At 50.6% G+C, this 20734-nt stretch overlaps 1 protein-coding gene across 3 annotated transcripts in view; it reads left to right on the plus strand.

Moving 5' to 3' along the window:
- ATP8B2 (ATPase phospholipid transporting 8B2) overlaps positions 1-20734 on the plus strand; it is a 2597648-nt gene that overhangs the window by 483858 nt on the left and 2093056 nt on the right. For all 3 annotated transcript variants that reach the window (XM_069651926.1, XM_069651943.1, XM_069651936.1), the window contains one exon: positions 19872-19930. In XM_069651926.1, the coding sequence (XP_069508027.1) occupies positions 19872-19930 (59 nt within the window). The remainder of the gene's footprint in view (positions 1-19871; positions 19931-20734) is intronic.

A 20734-nucleotide genomic window follows, 5' to 3' on the forward strand; every position in this document is an offset into this window, starting at 1 on the left:
CTCCCGAGCAAGTCCTGGATCATCTGTCCGTCACCTGAGACTCCCTCCACAAGCTGGGCTTCTCCCTCAACTTGAAGTCCCATTTGACACCGACTCAGAGGCTCCAGTACATCGGAAAGTGCTCGACACGTCCCTGGGGCACTGTTGCCCTCCCCAGGTGAGGGCTCATCACATTCAGCAGATGGTGCACAAGTTTCAGCTTGCCAAGAGTCTCCCAGCGTTAGAGTTCTTGAGATTGCTCGGCCTCATGGCATCCTGCATTCTTCTGGTGCCAGAGGCCAGGTTGCGGATGAGATCTTTGCAATGGGCACTCAAGCTCCAGTGGTCTCAGTCCTCCGGCAGGATGTCGGACCCTGTTCAGGTGCCGTCCTCGGTCGCCCAAGACCTTCTGTGGTGGGCCGACGAAGGCAATCTGATGAGGGGGGCTCCGTTTTGGCTACCCTGGCCGGAGGTGACGATCGTGACTGACGCATCCCTCACGGGATGGGGAGCTCATGCCAATGAGTTGACACTCAGCGGTCGTTGGTCTCCGTCGGAGTCCAGACTCCATATCAATCTGTTGGAGCTGAGGGCCGTCAGGCTAGCCCTGAAGGCTTTTCTGCTGACTGTGCGAGGAAAGAATGTCCTGATCCTGACGGAAAACACAGTGGCCATGCACTACCTCAACAAAAAGGGGGGGGGCAGGGTCACTTCCTCTGTGCAGGGAGGCGATGCAGCGCTGGTTCTGGGCAAACCAGCAAGAAGTTTCAATCTCGGCAGTTCATCTGGCCGGAGACAAAAACGAGACGGCAGACGCTCTGAGCAGGCAGAGCGCGATCTCTCACGAGTGGGAGTTTGCTCAGGAGATTCTCCTAGAGATCTTCGCCCTTTGGGGGACCCCTCAAGTGGATCTCTTCGCCTCCAGTGCCAACCGGAAGTGCAAGAGGTTCTGCTCACGGGAATTTCCTCCAAAAGGAGCCTTGAGACGCGTTCGTGGTGGAGTGGTCATTCCCACTGCTGTACGCGTTTCCTCCAGTCCCCGTCATCCCGCAAGTACTGCAGAGGTTACGGAGGTTCGGTTCCCGGATGATCCTCATTGCTCCGGCATGGGCCCGGAGGACGTGGTACCCGGACCTTCTCGACTTGTCCATCTGCCCTCCACGTCGTCTTCCCTACCGAGACGATCTGCTCTCACAGGAGGGAGGGGGGGTCAGTGTAACGCTCACCTGATTCCCGTAGAGGCGCCGGTCTTGACTGGGCGTATACCGTATCTGCAAAGGTGATGTGTAACACACGGCTGGCTCTTTGGGCTCGACCTCTGTGCACAGTATGTCTGACTTGAAGGGTAAGATGTCTTAGGTAAGTGAACGCCGTGCTCTCCATCTGCCTCGGGGCAGGGTGCTGTAACCAGTTTCTTCACTGGATAAGGGGAGCAGGCCTCTTGACTTCAGAGGACTGCTGTCCATCGTTTACTGCACGAACGGTAAGTTTCGAGTAATTCTAATGTCTTTAAAGTCTTTAGTAATTATGTTTCTTGTTTTGCAGGGTTCCGGCGATGGCGGATGACGGGCTGAAGTGAGTTGAAGATGGAGCCCGTGTGATGAATAGAAGCGCCTGGAAGCACGTAAGTAAGCGCTTGTTGCCTGCTTCACGATGCGCTCTAACTGTCTTTTTATTTTGCAGGTACAAGTTCGGAGAGGCTGCAGGGTGCCGGAATACCCACTGGGTTAGATGTGGAAAGGTGTAATGGCACGTGAGTATTAAAGTTCCCCAATGTCTTTAAACGCACCTTGTTTTGTCTTTCAGATGCGGGATGCAGCGCGAGGCGTTGGTGACAGCCGATGGACCAGGTAAGTGAAGAGCTGTCACTGAAGACCGTAATGCTAACCTGTTCTTTCTTGTCTTTATAGGTGTTGCTGAAGACTGGATTCAGGATGGTAAGCCTTTTTCCTTAGGCCCAGGATCAGATGCAGAAGACACGATAAGCGTTCTGCTGCAGAGGATGCAGAATAACGCAAGATTCATCCATCGGGTGTGGTTTAAATAGCTTCCTGTAGTGCTTAGGTGTCTCCTTCCACAGCCACGCCTAGGTAAGAAAAGAGTTCCTGCTTTCCAGAAGAGTTCCAGTGTTCTGAATCTAGGGAGTGGCTCCTGCCGCTCCCAACAGGAAAAGTAGTTCCAAACAGAAGAGGATCAGAGGCTCAACTGGCAGGCAAGTAAGCAGCATGGTCTGCTGCAGGTAAGTCCACCCAAGCATTATGAGCCCGGCGCTTCCAGCGCTGGGACTGGGCATATTTATGAGCCTGGTGCCACTGGCGCCAGGACTGGGTCCAAAAGGTCCCAATTGGGACTGGTTGGCACTCGGAACCTGGGTTATGGATCTGCTTCCAAGGGAGTTGGGAAAACCCTGACCTTTTGGAAGCAGAGATCATGACAGTACCCCCCCCCCCTCAAGGCCCCTCCCAAACCGGGCTTCTCCGGGGGTTTTGGCTTGTCAGGAAATGTTCGGTGAAATCTTTTGATTAGGCGAGGAGCGTGGACATATTCAGCAGGTTCCCAGGATCTCTCTTGGGGGCCGTAGCCTTTCCAGTTAATTAGGTAAAATAGTTTAGATTTGGAGATCTTGGAGTCCAGAATGCTTTTGACTTCAAACTCGAGTTCTCCATCAACTAGGATAGGTTTTGGAGATTTAGTTAGTCGGGTTTGAGGTTGCACGGGTTTTAATAGAGAGACGTGGAAGACTGGATGTATCTTCATGTGCGGGGGCAAGTCCAACTTGACCGCTACTGGGTTTACTATGGTAGTGATGGAATAGGGACCAAGGTATCTTGGGTTGAATATGCGTGGCCCTTTTAGAGGTAGATATTTGGTGGATAACCAGACTTGATCCCCTACTTGATATTGAGGGGCTTCCTTCCGATGTTGATCTGCTCCTTTCTTGTATTGTTCTTTAGCCCTTTGAAGGTGAGAAACAGCTTCCTTAAAGGCTTGGGTGATTGTAGAATGCAGGTAGTCTACTGCTGGTGTTTCAAGATCTTGGAGGGGATCCAACTCCGAGGTTCGAGGGTGACTGCCGTACAAAAGAAAAAACGGGGTTTTCCCAGTTCCCGAATGGACAGAGTTATTGTAGGCATATTCGGCTATCCAAAGGATGTCTTTCCAAGTTTTTTCAGTTTGTTGCAGCATGCAGCGTAAATACTGTTCCAGAGTTTGATTGGTCCTCTCGGTTTGTCCGTCGGTCTGAGGGTGGTGACTGGTCGATAGTCTCACATCAATTTGAGCCGACCGACAGCAACTTCGCCAAAAATGAGAAATAAATTGACTACCTCGATCCGAAATTAGAACCGAAGGAAAACCGTGCAGTCGGACAATGTTTTCGAGAAATTCTCGGGCCAGAGTTGCTGCTGTTGGCAAGCCTTTGAGCGGAATGAAATGCGCCATCTTGGAGAATAAGTCCACGATTACTAGAATCGTATTGTATCCGGAGCATGGAGGTAGATCGGTGATGAAGTCCATAGAAGGCGTATGCCAAGGGCGAGGTGGGATGTCAATAGGGCGTAAGAGGCCTGCTGGTCTTTCCTTTTGACTCTTGTTTTGGGCGCATACTCCACAGGACATTATAAAGTCTCTGATATCTTTTTTCCAAGACGGCCACCAGAAGTAGCGCTTGATCTTTTCTGAGGTCTTGGCCATACCGGGATGTCCTTCCATTAAAGAATCGTGATAACAAGAGATTACTTTTTTCTGTAAATCTGTGCTGGGTAGGTATAATCGTTCTTGGAAATACAATAAGTTGTCCTTTACTGCAAAGTCCTTTCCCTGCAGATGCCAATTCTGTATGTCTGCTGGAGTTACAAGTTGCCTGGCTTTATCCTTAACTTCCTCTATGGATTCTGTGGCGATTACACCCAGAATTCTTTGTTGGGGAATGATTGGTACAGGTTTAGGGTTGATCAAGTGTTCTTCCACTCCCATCCGAGAAAGGGCATCAGCTTTACCGTTCTTTGTACCAGGTCGATAGGTAATTATGAAGTCAAACTCGGCAAAGAATAATGCCCAACGGAGTTGTCTAGAGGATTGGGCTTTTGCGGTTTTCAAATATTGCAGGTTTCGGTGATCCGTAATCACAGTAACGGTGTGTCGGGCCCCCAGCAGATAATGCCGCCAAGCCTTAAAGGCAGACTTGATAGCCAGAAGTTCCTTGTCAGTAATCGTGTAATTGATTTCAGGAGGCGAGAATTTGCAGGACCAAAATGCCACGGGATGCAACTGATTGGTTACCGGGTCCTTTTGTGATAGAACTGCCCCCATGGCAAGGCTCGAAGCATCAGTTTCCACGATGTAGGGGAGTTCGGGGCGAGGGTGTTTTAAGATTGGTGCAGAGATAAATTTAGTCTTCAAATCCTGGAAAGCTTGTTCCGCCTCGGTAGACCATTCAAAACGTTTGTTTTTCTTTAACAAGGCAGTGATGGGCTGGACTATTCGAGAGAATTCGGGGATAAACCTGCGGTAAAAGTTAGCGAAGCCTAACATGCTTTGCACACCTTTTACGGAGGATGGTGATGGCCATTTGAGAACTGCATCGACCTTCTTTGAATCCATACGCACTCCGCCAGGTGATAATATGAATCCCAAGAATTCAACTTCAGTCACGTTGAAAACACATTTTTCCAACTTAGCGAAAAGTTTGTGTTGACGCAATCTTTCGAGGACCATTTTCACGTGTTTCCGAAGTTCAGATTCCGATGAAGAATAAACGAGGATGTCGTCAATGTAAACAACAACACACACATCTATGAGCTCTCTGAGGACATCGTTCATAAAATATTGAAAGGCGGCCGGGGCATTGCAAAGTCCGAAGGGCATGACCTGATATTCAAATAGTCCATACTTGGTGCGGAAGGCCGTCTTCCATTCATCGCCCTCTTTTACTCGTACCAAGTGGTAAGCTCCTCTAAGATCCAGCTTTGTATATATGCATGCTTTTCTGACTTGGTCCAGGAGTTCAGGGATCAAAGGTAACGGATATCTATTCTTAACGGTGATCTGGTTCAGGGAGCGATAATCTATACAAGTTCTAAGGTCTCCTTCCTTTTTTGGAACGCAGAACAAAGCTGAAGAAGCAGGGGACTTGGAAGGACGAATAAACCCATTTGCCAGGTATTGATCCAGGTATTGTCGAAGGTGAAGGTTCTCAGGCTCGGTGAGGGCATAAATTCTACTACAAGGAGGAGTAGATCCAGGTATCAGGTCTATCTGGCAGTCATAAGACCTATGAGGAGGTAGAGAGTTAGCCTGATCCTTCCGGAAAACATCTTGGTATTCTAGGTATTCGGGAGGTAACTGGGGAGTCTCTGAAGAAATTGCTGCCAGTGCAACACCAGGTGGAGGGTGACAAGTAGAGACACATTCTGGAAACTGGACCGTTCTTGCTCGCCAATCGATCAGAGGATTGTGTTTCTCTAACCAAGGTATTCCTAGAATAATCTGAAACTGAGGGGCCTTGATCACATCGAACACGATCTTCTCACGGTGTCCATCTTGACTTACTAGCGTCACCTCTTGAGTGGTATGCGTTACTGGCCCGGAGGCTATCTCCGTACCATCCACCGTAGTAATGACGTCCTTTACAGCCTTGGGACAAAGAGTTAGATTCATCCTCAAAACCATTTCATGATCCACATAATTGCCGATGGCACCGCTGTCGACGTAAGCTAATTGCATGTAATCGATCCGGATTATCAGGACTAATGAGGACCATAGGTATCACGAAATGTGAGGTCACGGTACTGGTTTTCACGCTCGGCAAGAGGACCTCTATTCTTGTCGGGCGAGGTCGTTTCCCTGCTCAGAGTTTGTAACTTTGGTAACTGCAGCTCCTACTGCCTTCTTGGCAGGTTTCACCGGACAGTCTCGAAGAAAGTGCCCTGAGTTTCCGCAATAGAGGCATAATTGCAACTGTTTTCTCCTTTCCCGCTCCTTTTGTGTTAGAGGACCTTTCAGACCCCCTATTTGCATGGGTTCCCCGGGGTCTACTCCTTTGGAAGGAGTTGGCGGTTTGGAAAATACTCGAGCATCAAACTTGGAACGATCGGCCTTCCTGTTCTGCATCTGTGATCTATTTGAACGACTAAGTCTATATAGTCCGAACAATCTTGTGGGGGATTCACTACTTGGGCTAACACATCTTTGAGCTCTCCACGTAGACCTCTATAAAACAGCGTAATCCTTTTGTCCTCAGGCCATTGAGTTTCCACTATCAGTCTGTTGAAAGACGCAATATAAGCCAAAAGGTCTTGATTACCTTGTCGCAACGAAAGAAGCTCATTGTCCAAGGCCTGCCCCTGTGAATGTCTTGCGAACAGTTTTTCCATACTGAGCTGAAAAGCTTGAAAATCATGGAGGACCGGATCATCTTGATTTACTAGAGGGATCGACCAGCCTGCCGCATTGCCACTAAGGTACGAAAGCACGAAAGCTACTTTAGCTTGATCAGTTGGAAAGGCTGCTGGCCGGCATAAGAAATGCAACCGGCACTGATTGATAAATACTGCAAACCTCTTTGGGTCACCAGAAAATCGTTCGGGCGGAGCCAGAGGTACATTCCCAGGTAGGTTGATCTGCACTGGATTCATAGAAGATGTAGAAGGAAGATTTCCCCCAGATGCGGGTAACGGGGTCTGTCCGGCTTGTGACTGTAGCAATTGTCTAGCGAGATCATCTGTTCGCTCCTTGGAAATAATCAGTTCCCTTCTTAGAGCGTTCGTTTCCTGACGGGCTGCATGCACTTCTGCCCTTAGTTCCCCAAGTAACTGGGCTAGCTGGTCGGTATCCGAGGTTTCCATAGCGCCTGGACGGGAGTTTTGTGGTAGGCTTTGCGTTCTGTAACGCTCACCTGATTCCCGTAGAGGCGCCGGTCTTGACTGGGCGTATACCGTATCTGCAAAGGTGATGTGTAACACACGGCTGGCTCTTTGGGCTCGACCTCTGTGCACAGTATGTCTGACTTGAAGGGTAAGATGTCTTAGGTAAGTGAACGCCGTGCTCTCCATCTGCCTCGGGGCAGGGTGCTGTAACCAGTTTCTTCACTGGATAAGGGGAGCAGGCCTCTTGACTTCAGAGGACTGCTGTCCATCGTTTACTGCACGAACGGTAAGTTTCGAGTAATTCTAATGTCTTTAAAGTCTTTAGTAATGATGTTTCTTGTTTTGCAGGGTTCCGGCGATGGCGGATGACGGGCTGAAGTGAGTTGAAGATGGAGCCGGTGTGATGAACAGAAGCGCCTGGAAGCACGTAAGTAAGCGCTTGTTGCCTGCTTCACGATGCGCTCTAACTGTCTTTTTATTTTGCAGGTACAAGTTCGGAGAGGCTGCAGGGTGCCGGAATACCCACTGGGTTAGATGTGGAAAGGAGTAATGGCACGTGAGTATTAAAGTTCCCCAATGTCTTTAAACGCACCTTGTTTTGTCTTTCAGATGCGGGATGCAGCGCCAAAGGCCTCCGGAGCGTGCGAAGAGTTGGTAAGCTTTTGTCTTTCAGATGCCGGAATGCAGTGTGAAGACCTCCGGAGCGCACGAAGAGTAGGTAAGCCTTTGTCTTTCAGATGGCGGGATGCAGCGCGAGGCGTTGGTGACAGCCGATGGACCAGGTAAGTGAAGAGCTGTCACTGAAGACCGTAATGCTAACCTGTTCTTTCTTGTCTTTATAGGTGTTGCTGAAGACTGGATTCAGGATGGTAAGCCTTTTTCCTTAGGCCCAGGATCAGATGCAGAAGACACGATGAGCGTTCTGCTGCAGAGGATGCAGAATAACGCAAAGCAAGATTCATCCATCGGGTGTGGTTTAAATAGCTTCCTGTAGTGCTTAGGTGTCTCCTTCCACAGCCACGCCTAGGTAAGAAAAGAGTTCCTGCTTTCCAGAAGAGTTCCAGTGTTCTGAATCTAGGGAGTGGCTCCTGCCCCACCCAACAGGAAAAGTAGTTCCAAACAGAAGAGGATCAGAGGCTCAACTGGCAGGCAAGTAAGCAGCATGGTCTGCTGCAGGTAAGTCCACCCAAGCATTATGAGCCCGGCGCTTCCAGCGCTGGGACTGGGCATATTTATGAGCCTGGTGCCACTGGCGCCAGGACTGGGTCCAAAAGGTCCCAATTGGGACTGGTTGGCACTCGGAACCTGGGTTATGGATCTGCTTCCAAGGGAGTTGGGAAAACCCTGACCTTTTGGAAGCAGAGATCATGACAGTCAGGTTCTCCATCCAGAGTTCTGATCCCTCAACCTTCACACTTGGCTTCTGAAAGGTTGAGGTATAAGGATTTGGACCTCCCTAAAGACGTGATGGAGGTGTTGCTCTCGGCCAGACGGCTGGCAACAAAGTCCCTGTACCGTTGCCGTAAGTTCTGCGACTGGTGCAGGGTTAAGAATGTGGATCCTTTTGCATGCAACATTCCCATGGTTCTGTCTTTTTTGCTTTCTTTGGCCCACAGGGGCTTGCAAGTGGGTACCATTAAAGGTTACCTGGCGGCGCTGTCCATATTTAAGTGCTCGTCTGAAGAGTGTTCCCATTTTAAAATTCCTTTAATTTCTCAGTTTCTGAAAGGACTCACTAATGTGTTCCCTCCGTCACCTTTCCAGGTGCCCGGTTGGGAGTTGAAACTTGTTCTCAAGTTTCTGATGGGTGCTCTGTTTGAGCCTTTGCATTCATGCCCTTTGCGACTGTTGACTCTTAAAACTGTATTTTTGGTTGTGGTCACTTCCGCTCGCAGAGTGAGTGAGTTACAGGCACTTTCAGTTAAGCCACCCTTCACTGTGGTTCATAAGGACAGGGTTGTCCTTAGAGTTCGTCCTTCCTTTCTTCCGAAGGTGGTGTCGGAATTGCATTTAGGCCAGAAGGTTGTTCTTCCGGCGTTTTATCCTCCTCCACATCCTGGTAAGGAAGAGGAGAGGATCCATAGGCTTGATCCTAGGAGAGCGTTGAGCTTTTATATTTCACGCATGTCCCGGGTCAGAGTGGACGATCAATTCTTCATTGGTTACGCTGGGAAGCGTTTGGGAGGATTATTTTGGCTATCTGAGTGTTACCGCTTGGCAGGTAAGGAACCACCCTTCGGCTTGCGGGCCCTTTCTACCAGGGGTATGGCTGCCTCTACTGCCCTACAGACGGGTGTTCCTATTCGTAACATCTGTTCTCCAGCATGGGGTCTGGCTTGGATTCACATGCTCATGAATATTCCCTGTCGTCAGGCTGGGAATCCTCGGTAAAGAAAAATCAGTATCAGTTTCGTTTCTGATCTGTCTTTCGTAGTAGTAACCAATCACTGATCTCTGTCATACTGACCACAGCCAATGACTGCCCTCTCCCTAAGCCCCGCCTCTGGCAGCCATCCTCAGATTTTTACCGCACGTTCAAGTGTTGGGAGTCCTCGTGCTTAGCTCTCGAGCTTTTGCTGCGTGTTTCGCGCTTTTTCAGGTGAATTTTCACATTTTTTCTGTTAATCGAGCCTCAAGCTCCACCGTTTGCACTTCAGTTAACAGGGACCCGTTGCGGGATTTTCCTACGCCCCTCAAGGGTGAAGATTTCGTTGAATCAACTTCTTGGAGGATTCCAGAAGATTTGCGGCCTACTTCGAGATGGCCTAGGACGCAAGTTCGTCACCCTGACCCAAGCTCTTTCGCAGCTGCCCTGGATGCGGGTTGCAGAATGTGTTTAAGGAGGACGAACATTCGCGATGCCTCTACTGTCTTCATGGGACAAGACTCATGTAGAGAAGGACTGCCAGTTCTGCAAGAACTTGTATGAGCGGACCATGAGGGACCGTCGATCCCGTCTCGCCAGCTGGTTGGAGAAGGGCTCAACAGGTGAGAAGAAGAAGAAAGGGTCCGAGCGGGCTTCTAAGTCCTGTGCGGGCCCCCCGACGACGGGGGTCCAACACCAGGCCAAGCGCCGCGAGTCCGCTGGCTCCGGGAGCGCCGAAAGGTCGGGCTCTTCGGTCGCCAGGCAGGGCGCACCTTCCTCGGCACCGTCAACCACGAGCCAGCTCTCCGGTTCGGGGAAGAGGAAGTCCGAGACCCTGGGTAAGCTTCGGGAGAAGCCCCGTCCGATCTCGGAAGAGGGGGAGCGAGGCGTCGCCCCTCCCCCTAAGGAGAAGGCCCAGGACGCACCTAAGGTGGTGAAGGCCCCTACCCAGCAGGCAAAGGCCTCTATCGAGGTGATTGCGGCGACTCTGGCCAAGCCGGCAGAGACCCCGCCAGCGGAGACTGCCTCCGGGACTAGAGTTTCCCTGCCGCCAAGGAGGGAATCCTCTTTTCAGCCCATCATCAAGGCCCCCGTGATGGAAAAAGGGGGTGGGGGGCACGGTAGCCTCCTCGAGCTCGGAGTCAGCCTCGGAGGGGGAACTGACCGGGGTCGTGAGGGATCTCGAAGTCCAATTCGAGAGGGTTCGATCCCGCAAGGAAGATCCTCAGGAGATAACCGAGGAAGACGACGATGACAAGGAAGAGCAGCCTTCCCTTCCGGCGCAGCCGGAACCTAGGCCTCAGGATAGCTCGGTGGCCATTTTGTTTGCGATCCAGTCCTTATGCTCTGAGATAAGGACGACCACGGCCCAGGCCGGAGGACCCGCAACCTGGCCCGTCGGGAAGTCCTCGGAACAAACGACCGAGGATCCAACCCTCTCCTCCGTTCGCCCCCATAAGGCCTACAGTTCCCTCCTCATCCTCCCACGAGTCGGGAGATGACGGTGCGGTGGGCTCGACGACTGGTTCCGACGGCGACGACGACGGAACGGGTCTCCCGTTGCACGGGCCTCTCCGCCCGACGAGATTTGTTCGTTCCACGCAATGATCGCCAGGGCGTCCGAATTGTTCCAGCTCTGCCCGGAGAAGCAGAAAAAGGAAGGTTTCCTCTATCAGCGCCGGGAGGCCAAGAGGAAGACTGTCATCGCGGTGCCTCTAATCGATGACATCTGGGAGGAGGGCCTGTCGGTACTCAAGAACCCCTCCACGGCACCAGCCAAACGGGACCGGTACGAGAAGAAGTATCGGGACCCCGACACCGCTCCCCTGTGCCTCAGGGCCCAGCCAACGCCAGACTCGGTCGTCTCGGCGGCGGCGAAGAAGAAAGCGGCGGGGTCAGGAGCCTCAACGTCGAATTCCCTGCCGGACGGCGAGGGAAAGAAGTTGGACGCCATGGGGCGACGGGTCATTTCGTCGGTGGCGATGACGATCAAAGCGGCCAACGCCCTGGCGATCGTGGCCCGTTACGACAGGGAGCTCTGGTTTAAGCTTGCCCCCATATTGGACTTCCTACCGGACGACAAGAGGTCCGAGGCCCTGGAGATACTTCAAGAAGGCAAAGTGGCGTCGGACCACGCCATAACGGTGGCAACCGATATTGCCGATACCGGGTTCCACCAGCTGGGCAACAGTTTGCCTACGACGACGGGGTTGGCTCCGGGCGACCGACTTCCGTCAGGACGTCCAGACCAGGGTGTTTGGACATGCCGTTCGACGGCAGCAACTTGTTCGGGAAGGCGGTGGACGAATCCCTCCAAGCCATAAAGACGAAGACGGCCCGCGCCCTAGGAGCCCTTCAGCAACGACGGCCCTTTCGGAGCTCCGGAGGCAGACAGGGGGCCTCCAAGGGATCCAGCGGTGGCTTGTCGTCCTACCGCCAGGCGGCACGCTCCTCGTCTCAGGAGGCCTACAGGGGTCGCGGCAAGCAAGGAGGTTCTCGCCGCCATCAGCAAGGTGGCCAGGGCGGCAAGGCCACCACCTCCAAGCAGGACTGAACCGGCCGTGGCGTCGGGCCCCCACCGAAGCACCCCGGTGGGAGGCCGGCTGACGAAGTTCGTCGGCGTGTGGAAGTCCATCTCCACCGTCCGTTGGGTGCTGGATACCCTGGCAAGAGGACACTCTATCGAATTCCTGAAGAAGTGCCCTCACGTTCCACCTGTGGCCAGGAAGGAAAAGTCACGTCCCGCAACTGCTTTTGGATGTACGGGCGATGCTCAGAAAAGGCGCCATCGAGCTCGTCCCGAAGAGGCTCCGGGGTGTACTCAAGGTACTTCCTCGTCAAGAAGAAGAGGGGCGGCTGGCGCCCCATCCTGGACCTTCGTCGTTTGAACAAATACATCAGGTCACAAAAGTTCAGGATGGTCACCCTCCAGCACGTGCTGGGACAGCTGGAGGAAGGCGACTTTCTATCGTCGCTGGACCTGGAGGATGCATACTTCCACGTTCCCATCCTCAAAAGACACCGAAAGTTCCTCAGGTTCGTCTTCCAGGGACGCCACTACCAATTCAGAGCACTGCCGTTCAGATTGAAGTCGGCCCCCAGGGTCTTTACCAAGTGCCTAGCACCTGTGGCGGCGCGGCTGCGCCTGCAGAGGATTCACGTCTACCCCTACCTGGACGACTGGCTCATCCGCTCAAGGACGAAGGGAACTCGCTGTCGAACACACTGCGAGGACCGTCCAGCTACTCACAGACCTGGGATTCGCCATAAATTACCCAAAGTCCCACCTGGTGCCGTCGCAGGTGGCCCTGTTTCTGGGAGCGAAGCTCGATACAGTGAGGCGCCTGGCGGCACCGTCGGAAGAACGGATGAAGACCATTCTGGGCAAAGTGCAGCGCCTGCTAGCCACGGACGTGGCCAGGGTGAGGTCCATAAAGTCCCTCCTGGGGATGATGTCCTCTTGCATCTACCTGGTGCGCCTCTGCAGACTACGGATGCGCCCTCTTCAAGAATTTCTCGACGCCCGTTGGATGCAGGCGACGGGCACCTTCGAAGACAGGGTCCCCCTCAACAAGGTGTTCTGGCGGGCGATTCAGTGGTGGGGCATTCGAGCGCACCTCACGGCGGGCACGGACTTTCAGACGCCGGCGTACCAGGAGACGGTGACGACGGACGCTTCCCTGGAAAGTTGGGGCGCCCACACCGGAGATCTCCACGCAAGAGGCCTCTGGCTCCCGGAGGAGAAGCTCCTGCACATCAACATCCTGGAACTCCGAGCCGTGTTCTGGGCTCTCAAATCGTTCCTCCCGTCGCTCAAGGGCAAGGTGGTGTGGATCTTCACGGACAACACCACGACAATGTTTTACATACGGAAGCAGGGAGGCACCAGATCCCCAGCCCTATCCAAGGAGGCACAGGATCTGTGGCACTGGGCGGTCGCCCAGGGGATGTTCCTGGTTCCCTTCCACCTTGCAGGAGAAAGAAACACCATCGCCGACTCGCTCAGCAGGGAGCTGCGCGCTTGTCACGAGTGGGAGCTGCGCCAGGATCAGGTGGATCAACTCTTCCGACGATGGGGCAAACCCCAAATCGACCTGTTCGCAACAGCGACGAACTCGAAGTGCCAGAGGTTCGCCAGCAGGTTTCCCCAGCCGAGAAGCATGGGCGATGCGTTCTCGTTCCCCTGGGACGGCCTATACCTGTATGCGTTCCCTCTGTTGCCGTTGCTGCTTCGACTCATCAACCAGCTCAAGAGGTCCCGGTGCAGGATGATCCTCGTCGCACCGGCGTGGCCGAGGCAGATCTGGTTCCCGGACCTTCTGGACTTGTCAACGTCCCCATCCATCAAGCTGTCGGCGGACCCGGATCTTCTCTCCAGAGGAGGCGGCGCCATCTTCCACCACGACCCGGCGTCGCTGAACCTGCAGGCCTGACTCCTGCAGCGCTAGAGTTTGGAGGGTACGATATACCGGCCGACTGCAGAGAGGTTCTTGCAAAGGCCAGGGCGTCCTCGACTCTCAAATGCTCCGGTCACAAGTGGAAGAGGTTCTCTATCTGGTGCCGAGCACAGAAGATCAACCCCCTACGGATTACGGCCCCTCAAGTGCTGCCGTACCTGCTATCGCTGGCAAAGGCTGGGCTGGCCCATGCCTCCATTAAGATTCATCTGGCGGCGATCTCCAGATATACCAGAACCACAGGACGGACGTCCCTGTGGTCCCATCGACTGGTAAAAGATTTTATGAAAGGACTGTTCCGGTCGTTCCCGCCGGTGAAGGCCCCGGCCCCGGCGTGGGAACTTAACGTGGTGCTGACCAGGCTCATGGGGCCCCCATTCGAGCCGATGCACTCTGCACCGATGAAGTTTGTGTCGTGGAAGACTGCATTCCTGGTGGCCATTACCTCTGCACGACGAGTGGGAGAGATCCAGGCCCTATCCTGCAAAGCACCGTACTTGACTTTCCATGCCTCGAGGGTGGTGCTTAGGACGCACCCCTCCTTTATGCCCAAGGTGCCGTCGGACTTCCATCTTAATGAGCCCCTGGTGTTACCTCTTTTCTTCCCGTCTCCTTCGTCGCCGGCCGAGAGGACTTTGCACTCGCTGGTTTGGCTAGAGCGCTGAAGTTCTACGTGGACCGCACGAAGAGTTTTCGGAGGACATCACAGCTGTTTGTGAACTTTGGACCTGTGAATCAAGGGAAGGCTCTCTCGAAGTCTTCTATTTCCAGATGGCTCTCCGGCTGCATCATGCACTGCCACCGGTTGGCTAACTGACCGCTGCCAGGCCGTCCGAGAGCCCATTCGACCAGAGCGATCGCTGCTACTGCAGCGTTCCTATCTGGTGTGCCCCTGCTGGACATCTGCAGGGCTGCTACGTGGAGGTTGACGCACACCTTCACGAGATTCTACTGCATCGATCGGGATTCCAGGGAGGAGTCCAGGGTCGGCCAAGCAGTGCTGCGCAACCTGTTCGCTTAAGGTGAGCCTGGTGAGGAGGTAAGAGATGCTTAACGTTGAGTTGTTGTATTGCTTAATGTTGAGCCTTTTGCCACCTCTCGTGGTTGTGCATGTGTGTACTGCTATGTATTCTTATATTCATGAGCATGTGAATCCATGCCAGACCCCATGCTGGAGAAGGAACAAGTTACTTACCTCTAACTGTTGTTCTCCAGCATGGGTCTGACATGGATTCACATGCGAACCCTCCCACCTACCCCTCTGCGGCTCTTCACTTGGTCATACTGCCACTTACGTGCCACCAAATCTGAGGATGGCTGCCAGAGGCGGGGCTTAGGGAGAGGGCAGTCATTGGCTGTGGTCAGTATGACAGAGATCAGTGATTGGTTACTACTACGAAAGACAGATCAGAAACGAAACTGATACTGATTTTTCTTTACCGAGGATTCCCAGCCTGACGGGGAATATTCATGAGCATGTGAATCCATGCCAGACCCATGCTGGAGAACAGCAGTTACAGGTAAGTAACTTGTTCCTTATGCAGCCACCTGGGCTTCGGTACATACTTTTGTAGGTCACTACTCCCTCGATTCCATCCGTGGGCAGGATCTGGCCTTTGGCAAGGCGGTCCTTTACTCCGCAATTTGATTGGGCTTTCCAAATTTCCCACCTCCTTGCATTGGTACTGCTTTGGGAGTTTGTCATAGATATGGAATACATCGGAGGACCCATTCCCCTCGAAGAACAAGTTACTCTTACCTGGTAACGTTCTTTCGATGGAATGGTCCGACGACGTATTCCATATCGCTCCCTCCCTGCCTTCCCCGCTACAGAATTTCTTATGCGATTGCAGCTTACGTTTCCACAAGGCTTTGTGTGTCAGACTGGCAGAAGACTGGTACCACACGTTCTGGGAAAAAACTACAACTGAGGCTATGGGCGTCGTGCGTCCTACTTATAACATCTGGTGACGTCGGCCGTCGGAGGAGGTTCTCGAGGACGGCGTATCGACGTCATCGACGCAGGACGTAGACGCCGAAAGATTTTCCAAAGCAGCACAGGTGTGGTGATTACTGTCATAGATATGGAATAAGTCGTCGGACCATCCCATCGAAAGAACGTTACCAGGTAAGAGTAACTTGTTCATCTGGCAGCGCTATCTATCTTTAAACGTGCCTCTGAAGAGTTGTCCTATTTCAAAATGCCCTTAGTAATTCAATTCTTGAAAGGGTTAACAAATGTGTACCCCCAGAAACCTTTTCAGGTGCCTATCTGGGATTTGAATTTAGTCTTAAAATGTCTCATGTGTGCCCCTTTCGAACCTTTACATTATTGCCCATTAAATCTTCTCACTTTTAAATCAATTTTATTGGTGGCTTTAACATCAGCCCGCAGGGTTAGTGAGTTGCAGGCACTTTCTTGTAAGCCTCCTCACACCATTTTCCATAGAGACAAAGTTATTCTAAAAGTCCAACCATCTTTCTTGCCTAAAATAATTTCTGATTTCCTTCTGTCACAGAAAATTACCTTACCTTCTTTTTATCCTCCTTATGCTAGTAAGGAAGAGGAAAGGTTGCATAGACTGGACCCAAAAAGGGCTCTCAGTTTTTACATTTCGAGATTGGCAAATCTTCGACAATGTGACCAACTATTTGTTGGGTATACTGGACACAAATTGGGCCTTAGAGTGTCTAAACAAACTCTATCCAGATTTCCACGGCTCTTCATAAGGGGTGTGCCGGTGTAGGATATTTGTGCGGCGGCCACCTAGTTGTCAATGCACACCTTTTGTAAAGCATTACTGCTTGGACTCTACTTCATATCGAGTAGGACTCTTTGCAAAAGCTGTCCTTCATTCAGTCCATAATTGAAATTTCTGGTACCCCCTCCTCCAAATTCTTACTGCTTTGGGATCCTATCTAAAGATGAGGAATACGTGGGAGGACACAATCCATTCGAAGAACAAGTTACCTACCATCTGTAACGTTCTTTCGATTGGATGTACCTCCCACGTATTCCTCATCGACCCTCCCAACCTACCCCTCCGTACAGTGTACGCCAATCGCACTCAAACTACCTTAAGAGCCTGAGGACTTAAAGCCTGATCAGCTGATGCGACCATGAACACCGTAAAAACAGAACTGAGGTAACGGGCGCAGCTCGAGCCCTTTATACAGCGAATGATGTTGACACTCGATGGCAGGCCTCGAGGGACTAGGACTCCGCTGCCTCGAACACAGCGCCCTCTGGTGAAATTTTTTTCCAAAGCAGCATAGCTGGGAGACAACATATCTAAACTTGTAGTAACATGTTCTTCCCCCCTGATCACGTTTTTCAGAGATTATAGCACATTCAACAAGCGGGACAACCACAGGCACGGACTGTGTGAGATGTTTGTGGGTAACAGAGGGAATTCTGTAACTTCAGGTTGTGAATACACTTCAGATATATCTAAAAATTGGTGACAAGGCAGGCGCTCTATTGCCAGTCAAGTTTTCCTGCATTAGCTTCTCCTCCAAATGCACGTTTTCATGACTCCATCAATCTTCAGGGAGGCTGTGTTTCTTTGCTTTTTCAGGCGTGTCTTCATTTCCTTTTCAGGTGTGGCAAGTTAATTGATTCTGGATTCTGGTACTTGTATTTTTCGCACTTAATTTTTCTTGCAGGTGGCTGGAAACAACTCTCTCCATAGCACAAATCTTCCCCTTGATGGGGGGAGGGGAAAGCCATGGTTGTGGCTCTCCATCGTATATTATATAATCTGTGTGTCCGTAATTGTGATGTTTCGTAAGTACGCTCTATCTGGGCCATTTATTGCAAGGATCTTAGACGAAGCACTATTGCCACCAAAAGCACTCGTATCAGGACGAAGTAGACAATAATCCCGGATGTCTCCCACTGCAATCTTTTTTTCCGGTACTTGGGAACCAGTATTTGTCAACCTCCTTTTTAATGCAATATTGGGAAACGGTTTGAGTGGAGTGGATTTGAGAGAGACCGAGGCCCGGGAAACAACCACAGTGTAAATGCACCCTTGCATGTGGCACTCTAATGTAATTCGGGAAAGCTAAGGAACTCCCTATTAAAAACCATGGACGTGAGAATCACAAACAAGTGAGCCCGAAAAATACCTCACTATTTTCATGTATCATGCAGCGCCACTCGCCGCAAGCTGCAGAGCGAAGCAGCCAAGCAACCTACCTTCGACTTCCAAATGACTTCCCAGAATGCGCGTTTTTCCAGTTATTATAGAAAAGGAAGTGAGGTAGGCAGCACTAGTAGGGGCGGAGTCACAAGTCCAATGCAATATGTCCACTCCAATATTAAAAGCACCAGTGATGGCAAATCCATTGTCACAATAGTCACAGCAGTGACTGAGTCAAGGTTGCTCTCTTCGACTTCCCCGAACACTATTTTTATAAATAGTGTAAATCAAATTATCAGTGTAAAAATGATCTGCCTCCGCATGAATATGCCGACAGCACAGGAACTCAGGATGTATGTTTTAGTTACAGTCCCAATTGTAAGGACACCTACAGGCTAGCTCAGCCTGCCCCAAGATTTCAGGTAGCTGAATAGGTGTTGCCCCAGAATTGGCTCCCTTTGCCTAACATTTATGAAATGTTGATGATGGAAGGTAGGCCAGGATATTAACATATTGACATTTTTGGGACTATCAGCAAGTAAGATTGCACATTTTGCAGGGAACACAGAGTATCTTGGGCATAGGATCACAGGAAAAGACACAGAACAAAGATCAGGTAAGCGCCATAAGGATCTAAAGAACAAGCAAAAACGGGATTTCTAGGGATTGAACCTGGGAGAGCCAGCGAATATAAGCCTGCTATTAAGGGCAAACGTGAGCCTGGGGACTGGCCGTGCGATACTGGGTAGAGGCCTGTGTCGGGGGGTGGGGGGGGGTAGGAAATAGGCTGGGAAGAGAAGAAAATGGGTGAAAGGGGTTTGGAGCATCATAAAGGGCTAAAATGTGGTAGAAGGGACTGGCTGCAAGAAAAGGGTCAACATGGGCTGAGGGGCAACAAAAGAGGGATAGGGCAAATGGGGCAAAACGGGGTTGAGGAGTTGGGGATGAGGATAGCACAATGGTGGGGGTAGGGACAACACTGGTGTTTTGGGGATGGTGCAGTTGTGGCGGGGGTTTGGTCAGGGAAAAGGGGATGGTGCCACTTGGGGAAAGGGTGAGAGGGAGGTTTGGGGTTAGGGGGTTTGTGTTTTTGGAATGGGGATCGAGGGGGTCTATTATATATCATCCATTATGCTTTACATGTCTTCTAGATGTCTCTAATGCTTTTGTATACACATTCCCAAGTACCCAAAGTTAATATCACATAGGTACATTTATATGGTACCAGTGGTCCCGGGGAACTAAAAGTAGCTTTTGGTAAAGGGCTCACAAAATCTCCTCGCCTCGCATAGGGTTGTTCGAAACTTTGATTTGACATTTCTTGCAAACAAACTTTGGGTGGCATAATTTCGCCAAATATGAAGTGTGCATCACCCTCTCAAGGAAACCTTTCTCTAATTTGCCAAATCTTACCTGGACTCCAACTCCTCCCATGTTATGGTAACATGTGGTGGGCCCTCTTGCGTCATATTTGCTGCAGTTGTCCTTTCAGCTCACCCTGTTAGCCATGCACAAAGGCATATCCAAGAAGGTATGTTCTTGTTTCCTTAAACATATTGACATCTCAAACTAATAAATGCAGTGGTTAGGGATGACAGTATATTTAAGAAATATACTGCACTCTCAGTAATTGAATCTGTACTTTAACTCCATTTTATTTTGATTTAGCAGTGAGGACAAGAGCACCCTTGATGATGGAACTCAAGTGGAAGCATACTTCGAGGGGCATTTCAAAGTCCTCTGATGTGAATGTTGACTTAACTTCTGAGAATACAGTGACCTGAAAATCAATGGAAAATATTGTAACATGCTGCTGAAGGCCAGTATTAAAAGGCCAGTTTTACATGTTTGCCTAAACTGACTGTGTTTATAAATTAGTTATGCGGGTGTTCACATTCGGTTTCCAGCCATTGAGAATGCCATGCCACGTAGCAAGGCTTTATGGCGATTTAACATGAGTATGACTAGGCAGCAATTGGAATGATGTTTTTTGGGCAAGTTGAAGACACCTGGGATTTGATAGTCAGTAATGTTGCCTTTCTTTCTGTTCACATTGCAGAGGAAGAAAGGAGGGTCAGAGCCAACGACCGAGAATACAACGAAAAGTTCCAGTATGCAGTAAGTGTCAAATGTTGGCAGTTTGTCTGGTTTGGGCCGGTACATCTTGGTGTATTCATAGACTCTGGAAATCATTAGTAAAATGTATTGCTTCTCCAGTAATCTTATTGCTGACCGTATCCGTTTTCTTGGTGTAGGTCTCTCCTCCTGACTGACACATAATTTGATTGAAATCTCTCTTCAACACAAGGCAGACTTTTATGTTTATTTTAAATATGTGATGGGGGCTCAGAGGAACTTCTGAAGCTATGCGGCCTCTCCACCACTCTACCACATTATACATGCACAAAAACTGGTCATAATGATGCTACTAATTGTTCTTTCTGTATTCAACCCCTAAAAAGACACCTAGATATACAAGACTAAATTAATCTCCACTTGCTCCTGGTAATAGCACAAACTGTGTTCGAAAAAAGAAAACAATAACAAAAAATCCTCTGACACTTCTGCTGAAAACAAAAATATTAGTGCAGATATTCAAAGCTCCACGTGAGTTTGGAAATGTATTTTGACACACCAGCATTAAAAACCATTTTTAAACCTCTGGTCTCTAGAAACGCTCCTTAAACTTTTTTTCACACCAGTTGAAATTCTGCTTTAATCTCTAATACCATACTTCACAACAAGTAACTCCTTTCAAACTAGCCATGGAGGTCAACCCCTTCATAATGGACCACAACAAACTATCCCTTTCATATAAATTACTATTATCCTGCTATCCTGTTTTTGCCCATTTAGGAACCCTACCCAAGCAGTATGTCCTTCCCGAATCTCTTCTTTTGAAAGGGCTGCTAACATTTAAAA

The sequence above is a fragment of the Ambystoma mexicanum genome, chromosome 1p, assembly GCF_040938575.1.
Source record: "Ambystoma mexicanum isolate Mex_15411 chromosome 1p, UKY_AmexF1_1, whole genome shotgun sequence".
NCBI classification, from domain to species: Eukaryota; Metazoa; Chordata; class Amphibia; order Caudata; family Ambystomatidae; genus Ambystoma; species Ambystoma mexicanum.